The sequence below is a fragment of the Nelumbo lutea genome, chromosome 4 (genome assembly GCF_056320005.1).
Source record: "Nelumbo lutea isolate HS-2025 chromosome 4, American lotus-T2T, whole genome shotgun sequence".
In the NCBI taxonomy this organism is placed as follows: domain Eukaryota; kingdom Viridiplantae; phylum Streptophyta; class Magnoliopsida; order Proteales; family Nelumbonaceae; genus Nelumbo; species Nelumbo lutea.
This window is the reverse complement of record NC_142687.1, coordinates 32,413,704-32,431,262: the sequence shown is the minus strand read 5'-3', so window position 1 is coordinate 32,431,262 and position 17,559 is coordinate 32,413,704. Positions and strand designations below refer to the sequence as shown.

At 35.0% G+C, this 17,559-nt stretch overlaps 2 protein-coding genes and 1 long non-coding RNA gene across 4 annotated transcripts; 2 read left to right on the top strand and 1 right to left on the bottom strand.

The window, feature by feature from the left end:
- Nucleotides 1-2,751: 2,751 nt before the first annotated feature.
- LOC148855041 (uncharacterized) lies at nt 2,752-7,432 on the bottom strand. 2 transcript variants are annotated; one of them, XR_016112308.1, is made up of 5 exons: nt 6,838-7,432; nt 6,103-6,305; nt 5,914-6,020; nt 4,652-4,756; nt 2,752-3,117 (listed from the first exon to the last, which is right to left on the bottom strand). It is a non-coding gene; the product is annotated as an uncharacterized LOC148855041 (long non-coding RNA). The 2 variants fall into 2 exon arrangements; XR_016112309.1 differs by having other exon boundaries at nt 6,202-6,305; nt 6,838-7,328.
- A 6,563-nt stretch (nt 7,433-13,995) lies between these two features.
- On the top strand, nt 13,996-15,514 carry LOC148855040 (acetylajmalan esterase-like). The gene is made up of 4 exons (XM_088984874.1): nt 13,996-14,266; nt 14,933-15,145; nt 15,268-15,416; nt 15,500-15,514. Exons 1-4 carry the CDS (start codon nt 13,996-13,998, stop codon nt 15,512-15,514), a joined length of 648 nt encoding a protein of 215 aa, XP_088841000.1.
- On the top strand, nt 14,821-16,243 carry LOC148855039 (GDSL esterase/lipase At5g03980-like). Its single transcript, XM_088981900.1, has 4 exons — nt 14,821-15,145; nt 15,268-15,416; nt 15,556-15,829; nt 15,947-16,243. The coding sequence occupies exons 3-4, from the start codon at nt 15,616-15,618 to the stop codon at nt 16,162-16,164; spliced, it is 432 nt and encodes a 143-aa protein (XP_088838026.1). The 5' UTR covers nt 14,821-15,145; nt 15,268-15,416; nt 15,556-15,615; the 3' UTR covers nt 16,165-16,243.
- Nucleotides 16,244-17,559: the final 1,316 nt, after the last annotated feature.

Genomic DNA, 17,559 nt, shown 5'->3' with positions numbered 1-17,559 from the left:
TTCAAGGAAACTCATGATGTCATAATTGAATAATAAATATTTAAAAAGTAATAGAACATAAAAAAATGAAAAAATACTGAAATTTGTTGAAAACATTTGGGAATATTTCTAGTGTTATATAGTCATCATATTAAACAAAAATAATTGTTAAAGTAAAAATTATTTTATATATGACATAAATGGAGTACAAAATTTAATAATAATAATAATAATAATAATAATAATAATAATAATAATAATAATAATAATAATAACAACAACAACAACAATAATAATAATAATAATAATAATAATAATTGTTCATTTAATTTAAAATTTACTTGTGCAATGCACATACACATTTACTACAAGCAATTAAGTTTATTTCAATCAGATTGTTACTTTTGTTAATTTCCAATTTCTATCTTAAATATGATATATCGAAAACTCAAGTAATTAATATGAAGAAAATTTTTTACATGCAACACATGCTTAATTACTAGTACTTAAAATGGTCACAATATACAAAGATGGCCATTGATGCTCTTGGGAAATTGGGTTATGCCACCGGTGAGGAATAGAAACCTGAAACTAACCACTCCTGATGGGTACAGGAGAACGACATGGTGATGGCTTGGCTATGCAATTTCATGTTACCTCATATAAGTAAGAAATTTTTATGGGCTAACACAACCAAGGAGATTTGGAATGGAGTAGCAAAAACTTATTCACATAATGAAAATGTTTCTAGAGCCTATCAGTTAAAGAATCAGGTGATTGCTACTAGGCAAGGAGATAAGTTTTCTGCCATTTATTTTTCATCCCTCAAAACCTTATGATAGGAGATAAATCATTTGGATACTGTGGTTTGGGAAAATAGCAAAGATGCATCAACTTATCAAAAGCTAGTAGAGAAGAATAAGGTTTTTGAGTTTCTAACTAGACTTAACCCTGAGTATGACATTGCACGATGGCATATTCTTTCCCGAGACAATGTAACACTCTCTCAGGCATATGCTTTTATGTTTGGAGATGAGAGTAGGAGGAATGTGGTGATGAGGAACTCAGACCTTTAGCAATCAGCTATGATTAGCACAATGAATCCTAAGACAAGTGGGAATAGGGGTGGAAATGTGAATATGGCAATGACTGGTGATGAGGAACTCATACCAGAGATACCTATTGGAAGCTTTACCCACAACCTTGTACCAAGCCAACTCATAAACAAGTAGGGAAATGTGAATATGGCAATGACTGGTGATTTATCAGGACCACCTACTATAGCCTCTCAAGAGACTATAACAACAGTTGTAGTAAGGGCCAAATTGGAGAGATACGGGTAGTTTCTAAATCAAAGGGATACAACCAGTTCCAACTCATTATCAAATGGACAATAGGGTGCAGGTGGATCAGGAAGTAGTCATTCTACTTCATTTGCACATACAAATAGTTCACATGCCACTGCAAATTATGCATCTACTATAGGTAGGGGGGGCTCCCTAGATTATAGACTCAGGAGCCTCAAAACATATGACCAACATTTTCACCATTTTCTCCTCATACATACCACCTCTTCTCTAGTAGAGATAGAACTTCCACAGCTGATAGATCACATGTTTTCATTGATGGAAAATGGTCTGTCAGGATAACCGATACCATTACCCTTCCTTCAGTCCTTTATATTCATAGATTGAGCACTAATCTTTTATCTATTAGTAGCTTGACAAAAAATTTGAATTATTAAGTGATTTTTTCTCATAGTCATTGTGTTTTGTAGGATCTAAAATCAAAGAGAATGATTAAGAGTGGTGGTGAGGTGAATGGAATCTAACTTCTTGATATGCTTCCCAATCATCATAGTCAACATGTAAGTAGGAGCATTAAGTCAAAGTCAATAGGTCAAATTATGTTTTGGCATAATCTGTTAGGGCATTTGTCTTTTGCTTCTTTGTGTTGTTTATTTTCAAAATTGTTTTTGCTTCTTTGTGTTGTTTATTTCCAAAATTGTTTTGAGTCTACCAGTTTGTCCAGTTTGGAGTACGAGGGTTATCAACTTGAAAAGCATTGTAGACATTCCTTTACAATAAGTAATAAAAGATTCATTTATATTTTTGATATTATTCATACTGATCTGTGGGGACTATACTATGTTTCATCCATGGGTGGCTATCAATATTTTCTTCTATTTGTGGATGATTATTCTCGACACTCTTGGATATATTTGATGAGATCTCGAGATGAGATACCATCTTTGGTTCAACAATTCCATCAAATTGTGTTGACGTAGTTTGGGGTACGAGTGAAAGTGTTTGAATCAGACAATGCCGGGGAATACTTTGAAAAAAAAAATTGACAATATATCTATTAGAGCACGAAATAGTCCATTAGAGAAGTTATACATACACTCCACAACAAAATAGTGTATTAGAAAGGAATAACAAACATATTGTGGAAGTAGTAAGAAAAATGATGTTGAGTTCTACAGTTCCAATTCATTGTTGGAATGATGTAGTTCTTATAGCAGTTTTTTCATTACAAGAAAAATGACTTTTATCGACAGTCAAAACTTCTACTAAAGGTTTTACTAGCAATAGGTAAATTGCCACTAAAACAATTGCCACTAAAAGTTCTAGCGGTAGTTTTCCCGACTACCGGTAAAGCTTAAAATTGCCACTAAAAAATTCAACGAATGCCGCTAAAACTAAACATTTTTTCTACACCTACCCAAATAACTTGTATCTATTTTTACTTATTAAATAAATAAGCTTATAATTTGCTTCAAATAACCTGTTTTATATTCATTCATCCAAATTGAAGTGCAATACAAAAAACAAAACTTCAAACACAAATAAAATTTAAAAATCTATTCTCCATTAAAAATACAAACTCCATCCATTCTTTCATTCATTCTCAAAAATACCAATTTCATCCATTTATTCTTAAAAATATCTAGTTCCACTCAAAAGACTTCATTTACAAAAACTTCTTCGACTTCTCCCAAAATCTTCTCGGACTTCAGTCAATCTTACAAGACTCCCCAACCACCTTGCTGTTATTGGTGTAGCATCAGTTGAAGTGTTATGATCTCTCAATCTTAAGTAGAACTTTTGCAAAGTTTCTATTGCAGATCTTGACATCCTGATACAACACAAAGATAAAATAAGATCATGGAATATCCAAAATAAGTCAAAGAGAATTTTACAGTGAATACATAAATTCAAAGCACCTGAATCATGAAATGTCCAAAATAAGGCTAAAGAACCAACTCTTACACTTAAACCTATTCCTCCATCATTTTGCAAGGTTGCAAATATTAAAAAATCTAATCAATAGCAACATTTTCAAATGCAGTTTACAATAGCAATCTGAATCATAGATCGTAAGAGCTCCAACTTGAATCTTATCATCAAATCATGTCTGAGAAGGTATATTATTGCTTGAGTTGTATGATATGATTCTGAATTTTTTGATATACCCAATTCATGCAATTTGAATTATATTGGCACAGATCAAGTCTATTTTTTAAGTTTCTTTTTTAAGGAGTTCTGCTTCATGTTTGAATCCTCTAATTAAACTAAGGAGTTTAGTTGTTTAAAATCTATTCAAGGGCCATTTAGAATACAATTTTCTATAAACTAGTATATAGAACAGGAGATGGAAGGGGGTAGAGAAATAGGGTGGGGATTACTGGATGGGGATGTAGACAGAGTTTTGCAATGTCAAATAGTTTCAGAACTTATAAATCTGACCCACCTTGAAGTTTTGAACTTGGTATGATAGTGGTAAAATATGGAAAAACATTAGTATTATGAGTGGGGCTTCACTAGGAAAAAAAAAAAAAGAAATTACTTGACTTAATAGTAGTATACATACGTCATTTAAAGAACCACTAAGTGCATAAATTAATTGATTTTGAAGTTAAACCTGATCATATAATCTACCATTTGCACATTGCAAATTTAGTGGCACCAGTTACATCTATGATGGGCATGGTTTCAAAAATGTGTTAAAATAAAAACAATTCAATTCAGCCTTAATCCCAACTATTTGGTGTCAGCTGGAAAAATCCTGTCAGCCCAAAATGTGTTAACTGTATTTGTATCTTTTATCTTTTTTAATGGAGTTTCTTTGTATTTACTAAAAAAGAAACAATCTGGAAATTTACTACATAGTTCATAATTCAATTCAATTGATCAGCCTTTTATACTACAGTTTGTGAAAAAATTATGATTTACAAAGTATTTCAATGAATTGTTGAGAGTAAAAAAGAACAACCTCATGATTATATTCAAGATTCATCAGTTAAAAAATTTTCAATCTCCAATTTGGTTTAGAATGCAATTACAGTGGCCTTGATCATATTTATTCAGATGTTTAATGAGACTGATGGTTAAAATATCCATCCCATTCAATCTTTCTGAGGATTTTGGTTCTCACTACATGTTACCATGTCTATTCGTATGCAGCTCCAAACTGTGCTTAGACAATGCAGATGGCCTGACATGGATGCCATGGCATAAATATGGAGAAGAATACAAAACATTATTAGGATATCAAGGTGCATGCAGTCTAACTATACCATCTCCATCTACCTTTAAATTACATAAATACATAACCCACATTAGTTGGTTGTACATGGTAACTTACTGACACAATGTGTTCAGATACTCACTTATCCAGAAGTCCGTTAGGTCTATCGAGTAAAATGAAGACCAAATAAAATAATGAAAGGAGAGAAGCGCTCATTTTCACATTCTCATTAACAGTTTTCGCACACCTACAAGAATTTCATGCACTAATTGTTAAACAAGTAAATAACAAATAAAAGGAAAACCTAAATGGATTAAGGCAATACTTTATTACTAGAGAGCCAGACTAGTCAACTTTAACTATAGATTCAATAGAAATTGATCTGATTGAATTTCATTTCTCTCCTTGAACATATAAAAAATAAATTGAAGTTTGGAAAATGATCCCTGTGTTTTTGAATATTTTCAATAAATTTAAATTCGAAGGATCTATCTTATATGTCACAGTCACAGTTTAAATCATGGTAATCCAATATAAAAGAATAAATCATAGGTCATAATAATGATCGTATGAAGTCAAAGTAAAAGAATATATAACTCAATAATCCCCAAAAAGATGTCCTGCTACCAACATATGAACCTATGCTGTTATATGCCCCAAGAAGAAAAAATCAATGAGAAAAGACTACTATGAGATTGGTCAATATCATGATAATCCAAAAATAAAAAACAAAAAGATATCATGATAGACTACATAAGGAAAATAAGTTCAAGGAATATCACAAAAGTTCACTGAAGTGATTAACAAAATATTACTTATAATGACCCCCAACAGGGTTTGCTGCTGCCAACATAGAAGTCCGACTAACAAACTCGCTACCAGTCTAGCCTTTGCAATAGAGACACATTGCTTCTATTTAGAGCCTAAGATAACCCCAAAAAAATAACAAAAAACTAATGCCTTGAATACTAGAGTAGAAAAGAGTTTTATGGATAATAAATAGAGATAAACCTGATGCTCAGCAAACATCCCTAAAGGCATGCCTGAAAATCTATGGAACATGACTGCCTATGGAAGTATTGTAGCAAGTGGAGAATACTCACATCTACATTCCCAAAACTACCATTCATGATGTCTTTCCCTAAACAGATGGAGAACATCATATCCTGTAGCAAGTGGAATACTACAGAATATGAGTTGGGTCTATCACTGCATGGTGCTCTAAGCATTTATAATCCATGAGCCTATTATGAAGTACCAACCGACCACAAGATGTAAACTAATTTGGTAATTTTACCAAGTAGTTTGAAATCAAAATGACCACAAGATGTAAATTGAACATTGTGTTTACTTATATAGGAAAATCTTTGGCACTATAATGCCTCGTGAAATAAAACGGCATACATTTTGAACAAGTTCCAATGCTAAGTCCTTGGCTGAATCACGATCAGGATAATATATTGAACCAATAAGATTGCTGAATTTCTCCCGCCCTCTAGAACAATGCGGACCTGCAAATTACAAAAGTGAACCTGAGAATATAGAAGGGCATTGATGCAAAATAACACAATTCAGAAAGAGGAACCCTCTCACATCTCTATTTAGAATATGAAATGTTTAGATTCCCTTCCAAAAGGATCTGGGGCAATTTCAATAGAAGATACTGTAGAGGTTGCAAGTCTCTGTACTGACGTTAGTGGAGGTCGAGGTTCAGCATAAGCCTCTCCATTTGCTTCAAAAACTAGTTCAGGTTCAAAAATTGCTTCTGCAACAGCCCTTCTTCCAATTAATGGAGCCTAATTCAAATAGTTTAAATGTTACGCAAGCATAAGGTAGACAAACAGAAGGGGGAAGAGAGGAGTCAAAGACTTAAATGAATTAAAAATAATCAAATGATTATATCTTACCCTGTTTCCAACAACAAATACTTGAACAAATTGAAAATCTAGGAGCAAGTAGACACGACAGTACTTCCATCACGAACTTGCTCAACAATGATTATTAATTAATTTATAATTGATGAAAAAATACAAAAAATACATAATAATCTAAAACAAAACCATCTAGGTTACACCTAGAGGGCTTTTGGGCACCTTTGATTGTGTTCCTCCAGGTGCACATGCTCAAATATATAGGTATTTAAGATGTCCAAATATAAACAACACACAAATGATAGCTCAAAACAAACTCAAATCGGCCAATATAAAGACATGTCATATGGCAGTCCAACTAATATTCACAGTTTTCTTGACGAGACTCTGGTCACCGCTTTTCAAATTCTCGAAATCCCAAAACAAACTGAAGAAACAAATTAACAAGTAAAATTACCTGGAGAGAAGGCGAGAGAGGGGTATGGCTATCGCCAAATAGGTAGTAGAAGAAGGCCTCGATATGGAAGATATTAAGATGCTTGAGTTCTCTCAGATTATCAATGATGTTTTGTACATCCTTCATCATTACATTTCTCTCCCCGAATCTCAACCAGGAAGTTATAGAGGTGCTCCGCGAACATGCAACCATTTTACGAGTATGTGTTGAACAGGTCCTTAACCTCCTTCGGAGCTTCGGCCACTAGCTACTTAAACCTTCAACGAAAGCAAAAGAAAACCCTAGAAGTTTGCTTCGATGGCATTTCATAGATAAAGAGAAAAGATTGATCGAAATTGCATGTTGATGGCGTGTTGGCTTTAGATTTTAGTTGAGAGAGAGGGGGGGGGGGGGGGGAGGGGAGGGAGAAAGAGGGCGGAAATAGATTGACAAAAAGGGGAAATAGAATGAGGGAAAAACTCCAATTTGCGCCATGCTTATTAGCAGCACTAGAGTTGTTTATAGCAGCAATTTTAAACAATTGTTGGTATAAATTATTATTTTTAACTAGCCACTTTCAAACTACAGCTAGAAGTCAATCTTACTATAGTGTCTTGATCAATCAGGGTGCCTTCTTGTGTTTTTGGATATAGCACTCTCTTCATCCTTATTTTTTAGGGGGAGATGTTCCATATTCCTTGTGTTTAGATGTGTATGTTATGTTCATGTTCTTGGTCCCCATCACTGTAAACTCGATCCTAAGCTGAAGAAGTGTGTCTTCTTTGGGTATGCAAGGAAATCAGAAGGGGTATTGTTGTTATGATCCAGTCTCCAGGAATCGATATGTTACTATAGATGTTACCTTTTTCAAGTCCACACTTTTTTTCTCGGGGGGTGGTTCTCAATGTGTAGTGTTTTGAGGAAGGAAGTGAGCAATCTATACCACTTCTTGTTCCAATTCCATTGTTCACTCCAGTGTTCGACCTGCTTATCTCACCCACCTTTGCCACTTCCATTGTGTCATATCTCTCAGTGTTTTACATGATAGCACCTACGATAACATAGGGAGGTTGATTCCACAGTAAAGGAACCCATGTCACTCCTTATCGGCTCATCAAAGATTCCAGATTCAACTAATACAAACCCATGTATGCTTGTTGTTTCCACTAATGGTTTAGTTCCTATTGATACTACTACCCCTACTCCTAACACCATTGCAGATGATCTTGATCTCCCTATTGCACTCAAAAAATGAAAGAGGAAGTGCATTACTCATTGTATCTCACACTATCTTTCCTACAGTGGATTATCTCATTCCTAATGAGCCTTTATTTCCTTCCTTGACTCTATGTTTATACCCATAAATGTTAATGAGACTCTCTCCAAACCTAAGTGGAAGATAATTATGCAGGAGGAAATGAAAGCATTGATTAAAAATCAAATGTGGGAGATTGTAGATTTACTTGATGGCAAGGAAATAGTTGGATTCATATGGGTTTATACAATGAAGTACAAGGTTGATGGTAGTATAGAAAGGTACAAGGCGAGGTTGGTTGCAAACGGGTACACTTATACTTATGGCATATATTACTTGGAAACTTTTGTAACATTAGCAAAGATGAGTTCAGTCTGGATTCTTTTATCACTAACAGCTACAAATTCTTGGTCACTCTTCCAACTTGATGTGAACAAGGCTTTTCTCAATGGGAACTTACTAGAGGAGGTGTATATGGATTTTCCAGTTGGCTTCTACAATGATGTGGAAAAAGGAAAGGTATGCAAGTTGAAGAAATTTATATATGGTTTAAAATAATCACTCGGAGCTTTGTTTGATAGATTTAGAAGTGGATTGGTTGTATTTGGCTATACTCAAATTCAATCCGATCATACTCTTTTTGTGAAGAGGAGGGGGTCATTGGTGTCAATTTTGATAGTGTATGTGGATGACATTGTAGCCACAAGAAATGATCTGAGTGAGATTGATACCTTGAAAAAGAATCTACATAAGAGTTTACGACTAAGGATCTTAGGGAGTTTAAGTACTTTCTGGGCATTGAAATGGCAAGGTCCAAGCATGGGATCTTCATCTCACAGATGAAGTATATTCTACATCTATTACAAGAGATAGGAAAACTTAGGGCAAGGGTAACTGATACATCTATTGATCAGAACCACAGGATAAATGCGTCAGAAGGTTAACTAGTGAAGGATGTTGGAACATATTAGAGGTTAGTGGGGCGGTTGCTATACTTATGTATGACACGATCAGACATCTCTTATGCAATGAGTGTAGTTAGTCAATACATGCATGACCCATGTGTTTAGCATTGGAAGGCCATTGACAGCATAATTTCCCATTTAAAGAAACACCCAGGGGCAGTTGAAGTTAGAGGCTCACATAGATGCTAATTGGGTAGGGTGTCTAGATGACAAGAGATCTAGGTCAGGAGTTTGCACTCTTGTTGGAGGTAATTTAGTTTTATAGAATAATAAGAAACAAACGGTTGAGCAAGATCAAGTGTGAAAGCCATAGCACATAGTGTTTCAAAACTCCTCTAAATCCATTCCTTGTTAGGGGAGAGTAGACTTGAGGCCGAAGAACCTATGATGTGATATTGTGATAATTAAGTAACAATTAACATTGCCCATAATCCAATTCAGCATGATAAGATGAAGCATATGGAAGTGGATAGGAACTTTATAAGGGAAAGGGTGACATCTAGTGAAGATTGCTTACCGTATGTTGCATATAATTTGTAGTTTGTTGATGTTCTTACAAAAAGTGTTGCAAGAAATAAGCTGAAACATGATTTATGAAAGTTGGGAATGTGTGACATTTATTCACAACTTAAAGGGGAGTGTTGAGTTTTGGGCTAATATTACTTGTTTTTATTGATATAGCATAGTTAGGGAGATATTGGGCCTTGGGCCCATTATTTTATGTTTTAGATTAAGAGTTCTTAATCAGTTCTTACAAGTAGTTGACTTACTAAGGGCATACTTGTCTTTATACTCTCTTTTACTTGTGAATATATGATCTAAGGGCAGCCAGACCTAATTTTTGGCTTCTCCCATTCTCTTCTATCTCTCTTCTCTTTCTTTCTAAGCAGGATCTATTTCTTCTCTTTCTTTTCTTCTTTCTTTTACAGATTTTATATCAAAATAGGTCGTCCAAACTTTTCTACTGTTATTTTTATGCATCTCTGCCTTTAGTATTGGTTCTTTATGTCAAATTAGGCATGATTATAAACTGATTTGAAATGACTAACATTTTTTGTTGCTGTGTATATACTAAATATTAACTTATTATTTAAGTATTTTTTAAAACATCCAATTTGGATGGTTTGATAGTGGGTAGTGGCACCAATTTGGATGGATGCCTTAACTAGAGTTAACTCTTTGTATGATGTTGCATTACTTTCGAATATGTTGTTGTCTAATCCCATTTTCTTTTTTTCTTTTTTTTGTACGTTTTAACAAAATATGTTCTCGTTACTATGCATTTAAATATTTCAAGGACATATTAGAGTAAGAATGCATTTATCTAATTCTGGTAGGTGTCTTGGAGTAAGGCCCCTAGTTTATGAACTCCTCAAAATGATTATGTTATCTTAGATGTATTAACTGGTTCTGATTTGCCTTTTTTAGTTCTTGTTAATTGAGTGAATTAACTAGTTCCGAATTTTATTAAGGAAACAATGAAAAACTGAATACTGTGTTCATCTATACGTATCGGAGCCTTTCCGATACACCCCTACAGGGGGTGTTTTGGGTCGGCAAGTGGTTCAAAGGGTAAACTGAACTTAAACTGATCCCTCTGAACCAATTTCAAAAAACAAAATGAAAAAACACTTAAAAAATAGTATCGATATAGGCTGGTACGCCCTATCGGCATATCGCCCTGTATCGATATTTTGAACCTTAGTTTTAACCCTAATCCAATAGGTGAAATAAGCAAGCAATAAGGACATTGTAGACCTTAATACCCAAGTAAATGAAGCATGTGGACTAATTGATAATTCTGCTTATTTGATGGCAAGGTTGCCAAGTGAATTTCCCTCCACTGCAAGGTTTGAGTAGCATAATGAACATGCACATCTTTTTCTTAATGAATCATCCCCATCTTAAACTTTCAAGAAGAGATGGTAACTATGCTTGAATGAAGTCGTTGTCCCTCATAAGACCTTAATACACTGCTGATATATGCTTCAGTGATTTCTAAAGACCCATCCAATCCCATAACTTTTGGATTATCGAAACAACAGCCATCACAATTCAACATGATGTGGTGAGGTTGGATCCACTCCTAATTCATTTGCAATTGCTTACTTCCGGCATACTAGATGCCTACCTTCAAGAACTACCCCAATCCAATGTGTTGAAACCTTAATCTTAACCCTAACTGAGCTTCAACATATGGTTTTCAAGACTAACCTAGCACAATTACCATATTGGGTTGGTCAATATGGGTTTAGGTTTTAATTTTACCTACAAATTTTCCGAATACATTCTTTTTATTTTTTTGGTTGAAAATTTATATATGCATTCTACCAATTATTTTTTTTCCTTAAATATCAATCATGACCACCTTGCTCAATGTCCAAATTTTATACATTTTTTATTGATACCTTATTACTTTAGATTCTCTAACAATTTAAATGTTATGACTTGGAGGTTCAACCATTATTTTAAGTGGATTTGCCTTGGAAGATGTGTTCAATTATTTGAGAAATTTAACTTTTTAAAAGTCCATGCACTTTTTATTTCAATTGGATAGTGTGTTTAAACAATTTGTTTTGGATAACTTAATTATTAATAATTAAATTAATAGATTTTGTTTTAAATTGCATTTTTTATTTAAATTATTTTTGATGTATCAATTGTCATGAGATTTGTAATAAACAGGTATTAAAGTGATGAATATTGTAATTAATCTGGTATAAAATTTAAAAAAGTCATGCAACCAACGACTTAACCATAAACAAGACCTAACGAAGCGGTCATATAAGATCTAAGCCGGCGTTTTAAACCACCACCCACAAGAGGAAAAATTTGTTTTGATTGACCTAAGGTAGTGGTCATATAGGATCTTAGGACCGCCACCTAAAAACGGGAGCAACATTTTGATAAACCTAAGGTGGCAGTCAAATAAGATATAAGCCAGTGGTTCGGACCACTATTTAAAAACACAAACAAACGTTTTAACAAACCAAAGGCCGAAACCGCCACTTTTATTAACGCTAAGCCAGCTGTTCTGACATATCACCACTTTAGATATGACTGAACCGCCTCGAACTAGTCGTCAAGGGAAGCAGTTTTGATCTAAGCCAGCAAAGGTTTAGGGAGGCGGACTAATGACCACCGCCTGAGTTCTAAGGTGGCAGAGTCTAAATGCCTAATCCGGGGGCATGCGATCGCCACCTTATACCGTTTTTCTTGTAGTGTTTTATTAACAGGATATTGCCAATTACAAAATTAGTTTATGTGGCTTTGCAACCCTATCTAAGGTTTCTTTTCAATTCCTCGGGAAACCACTTCCACTATCACCAACCGTAGGGCTCTCCTTCACCATTTTGTAAAAGTTACACATCAATCACATTCTAAGAGTGGGGAACAAAGTGGTACATCCACTATTTCAATTGGCTTTGAATCATATGGTACCCACAATGGCTATGGAATCCTCCATCGGATTGAGGACCCTCTCGTGAGATACATAAAGCATGTCAATGTTAACTCTATGCCTCGTACCTCCAACTCCAAATAAAACAACTCTTTACCAGTTTCAGAGAAAAGAGAAAGGGTTTTTATTTTCAGTCAAGGTTTTAAAAATCGAACTGGACATGGAACACTTATGGGGACTGATTATTCCTCGGTTAGATGGTTTGACCGTCCAATTCAAACGGATGACTCATTCTAACTTAAAAATAAAAAAAAAAAGCCAAAAAACTATTGTTTGGATCAAAAATTCAACTGCCCAATTCAGCGGGTCACTGACCAAATCAACAGCTTTTGGCCAAAAAACTTAACCAGTTCTTGAATCAAACAGTCTGACCGTCCAATCTAATCAGATTTTCAAAACCATACTTCCAGTTTTCACTTCACAACATGTCAAGGCCTCTGGGTCTTAGATTATGAACCGGAAAAATAGCAAGCATGTGGAACCCTTCTGAAACCAATATGTATGCTATCTTAGAAATGATGTGAGACTTCCTCGCAGGATTTGATCAGCATCCATCAAAGATGATAAAAATATATATTATTAATCGTTTTTCTGGTCCATCGGCCCGAATGAGAAACAAGGTTGGACTGTTGAATTGAGAGCTAGACCCCACCAATTGATACAAGCAGCTAGAAACCGTAATTACCAACTGAGCCAGTTGGCACTGTCACCGTTAAAACAACTATTTTTATCTTAATTGAACTTTTGGACTCAAGAAACTTCCATTACCATCCAACTACCTAATTACCCCAATCTGAATTCCATCTTCTAATTGTTAGAGATCAAATCAGCCCCCACAAGATTGCCCCCCATTATGAATTCCATCTTCTAATTGTTAGTGTTTCGTGTTTCGTGTTTCGGGTTTGGTTTGGGACTCACGTTAACATAAAAGCCTCTCTGGGCTTGATTTTTATTTAAGTTGGAAAACAAAGGTTGATTTTGATTTCTAACTAACAACTTTATAATTTCACAAATCAACACACACCACCGCTTACGTATAATTTTCAAATAAATTTTATTTAAAACTTTTTCTATTATATAACTTTTTTTTGGTAAAGAATTCTATTTTGATTGGGAGGCCTAGCCGCGTTTTTGAACAAAAACAAAACTCTCCTCCACTCCTGATTCCTAACGGTTATAAGCCACCTAATTACTTAAAAAGTGAAGTGAAGGCCGAAGTTTTCGATCGAATGACCCAACCCAATCCATCTTTTTGATTCTTGTCGTAATACAACTACTGGTACTGGTAGGATTGGAAATTTGGAATCCATTCTTGTTTTGACTCATAACAAATTCAGTTTCCTACTACAACTAGAAATAACGTAACACTAGGTTGTTTTTTTCTCTTCATCTATAAATTAATAGAGCCTCTACTTACGTACCATTACTCTCGCTTACGATCATCACTAGTTGTGCAGTTCTGTTTATTAAGTTCTTTTTTTCTTCTTCTTCTTCCCACAATGGCCATCAACAGGAAGTCGATGCTGTCTCTGTCTCTGATATTTATTATTAGTTGTTTCCTTCTTCCACTTGCTGTTTCTGCTCACCCAAAGGTTTGCTCCTTTGATGCCATATATCAACTGGGAGACTCTATATCAGATACTGGTAATCTGATCCGTCAATCTCCAATCGGGACTTCTTCTGCATTCGCTAGGCTTCCTTACGGTGAAACTTTCTTCAAAAAGCCTACTGGTCGTTGCTCTAATGGCCTTCTTATGGTTGACTTTTTCGGTAATTATTCCTTATATCTAAAATTCTCTTTTTATGCCTTCTCAATGATTAGTGCAGCATCGATCAGAAATAGTTGGCTACCATCTTATATTTTCTTTTTAATTAGTTCTTCATTCGCATCTTTCTTGGTAATCGATCACAAGTAGTTGGTTCCCTCCTTTCATTAGCTTCTTTTGGATATAACCGATGTAGATTTTTAATTCTTTATTATTATGATTTCTTTGATATTTCTTTATTGGGCTCTTTTTATTATTTACCTCGTTCCTAGTTTCTGTTTTGCTTCACGAATCACGAGAGGATATATAATAATCTGGACCCAGCTTGTATAAGTTTCCTTTAGAACAGGATTGGTAAGGGTGTAAGCTGGGTCAATTGGGTCAGAGTCAGACCCGATTTAGATTGTATATATGTGGTCCAGACAACTGGACTGGTCCTTTTCTGTTTTTAATCTCCACGTCAGTTTTTTTATTATATTATTCATATATTGTTCTTTACAATAATCTCTCTCTCTCTCTGTGAAAAAGAAAGAGTTTCCATTATTCATTGTTCTTTACAATAATCTCTCTCTCTCTCTGAAAAAGAAAGAGTTTCCATTGTTCATGACAATCATCAGCAATCCATTAAAATTCTGATTCTATATCTATTTCTTCTTTGTATGTATTGCAGCTTCGGCCCTCCATCTCCCTTTTCTTAACCCTTACTTGGCAAGGGAAGCCGACTTCAGTCATGGTGTGAACTTTGCAGTGGCTGGGTCTACAGCACTTGACACATCCTTCCTTGCAAAAAACAAAATTGTACCTCCAGTCACCAACAGTTCTCTCTCAGTCCAACTTGGTTGGTTCAAAGACCATCTAAAATCCATCTGCTACACCAATACAGGTATGTCACATTGAACGCTTGATTTAAATTTGCTCAATTATACCACAGTTACAGTTCTAATTAAGAAGATTACTCTTTAGTTTCAGTTGTTGAATTGCCTATTTTCTTTGATCTTTGTTTAGAGTGTGCCCACAAGCTCGAAAAGGCCTTGTTTCTAGTTGGAGAGATCGGAGGGAATGACTATAACTATGCATTCTTTCAAGGAAAAACCATAGGAGAGATTCAGAGTTATGTGCCTTATATCGTCCAGAAAATCAAGGATGCTGCTAGAGTAAGTTTCTTGTCTACCTCCTCAACATTACCATTTTATATTTCCAAGCAAAGGTTCTTTAATTTGTAATCTTGATTGATTAGTTTTTACTTAGTTGAAATATTACTGCTCAAGCTTTATCGTCTCATGTCGTGTGCAGAAAGTGATAGATCTTGGTGCACGAACAGTGATCGTTCCAGGCAATTTCCCAATAGGATGCATGCCAATTTATCTCACAGCTTTTAGAAGTGATGACCCAGCAGCTTATGATGAACTCAAGTGCCTGAAAGGCTTGAATAACTTGGCAATGTTTCACAATGATAACCTCCAAAGAGCACTGAAACAGCTGAGGAAGGAGTACCCTGATGTCACTATTGTATATGCTGACTACTACACTGCCCTTCAGTGGGTACTGAGCCATGCTCCTTCTCTTGGTAAGTTTGCTTTCATCTTCTGTGGCCAAATAATCATTTTGTAGCTTGATAGGAAAATTAAAAATCAATTATCAATCCCTTTTTCCTCATTCCGTATATCTTTATCTTGGAGTACAGGATTTGAAGAGAAATCTCTACAGAAAGCCTGCTGTGGAACTGGAGGTGACTACAACTTTGATCTCACTAAGATGTGTGGAGCTCCTGGGGTTCCAGTTTGTCCTGACCCAGAAACACACGTGAGTTGGGATGGCATCCATTTGACAGAGAAAGCTTACAAGCATATGGCAGATTTCCTTATGCACAGCATAATGCCAGAAATCCAGTGTGTTATTTGAATCAGTTTTGGTGCAATAGTCACAAAGCTTGATTAGAAAGAGATTACTAATTCAATTGTTTGGAACCTCATTTTGGGTCTAGTGTTTTACCCTTCTTGTTTTCTTTCTTTTTTCTCTCTCTTTTTAATCTTGTAAGGTAACCATTAAACTTTTATGAAATTAGTGTAAAGAGTGATGAGAAGCATTAAACAAGTTCTTAAGTCAGTCCTGAAACCATTCCTGTTTCTGAGTGCAATTCAATTGGTTTGTTAGTTTAACCACTGAACCTGTTTTAAATTGTTGGTCCCAGTCCTGCTGGTTTTTAAAAGCACTGGTGGTAATATATGCTAAACTCTTGGCTCACAGACTTGCGCATGGTAATTGTGAGTTGTGACATTAAATCAGAGACCACAACTTTGGATGTCAAGAAATCACCCTTTCAGTGGCAAATCCAAATTCAAACATTTTAAAAGAGTTATTAATCGTTAGCTTACTCCAACATCGAAAAATCTAGTGCTAATGGAGATTTGATTGGTTGTTTCCACCACCTTAAGGGAATTTTTCCAGTTTTGTAACATAAAGATAAGAGATCTTTACTACCTAGGAATATTTCAAGTTTTAGTAGCAAGCTTCAGCCCTGATAGAGCCCTTTATTTGGTTGATCTTTATGATAGTTTGCACAGATTGCTTGAACCACCTGGTTATTGTGAGTGGTAGCATTTTTGGAAGAGGTGCTTAAAAGCAATGTTTTAAGTGGGGTATCAATGACCACTCATTGCAGAAAACATAAACTTCCATTTCAGAATTAAATTTGTTGATACTTTGATAGGAAACCATACAGTAACAATGGCTTACAGAAAAAAAAAATGAAAAAGAAAAAGAAAAAAATGTGCCTACTTCTGACCGTAAGCAATGGCTACAAAATAAACTTGTGTAGTACACAGAAAACTGGCAAGCTTAAAAAAACAGAATTGATCAAGAAAGACATGCGGCACTTCGAGCTAAATAGCCATTATAAGAAGGTACAACGGAAGAGCTAATTTGATTTATTGCATTTATTTGGAGCGGCTTTGGGTCTACCCCAGCCTTGTGAGCTGCAATGACATCCACAGCTTCCCAATGGTTTGAAACTTTGTCTTGCATATGATATTTACCATTCTTTCATATACCCAAATGCTTAGATGGCCAAATATAAGGAAGAAAATAGTTTATCACAATAGAAATGTAAGCAAAGGATGTTATATATACTTCTTTTAAACCAAGTTTATCTGGTGTATCATCAAGAACTGTTTGATTCTCCTCAACAGCACATATCAGAGGCTGTAACATAATTGGTTTAGCTCTTTCATGTTATCAGACCTCAGATGCAATGCAGATTTTTACAGTAGGATAAATGCAAGGCTTGGATCAAATGAA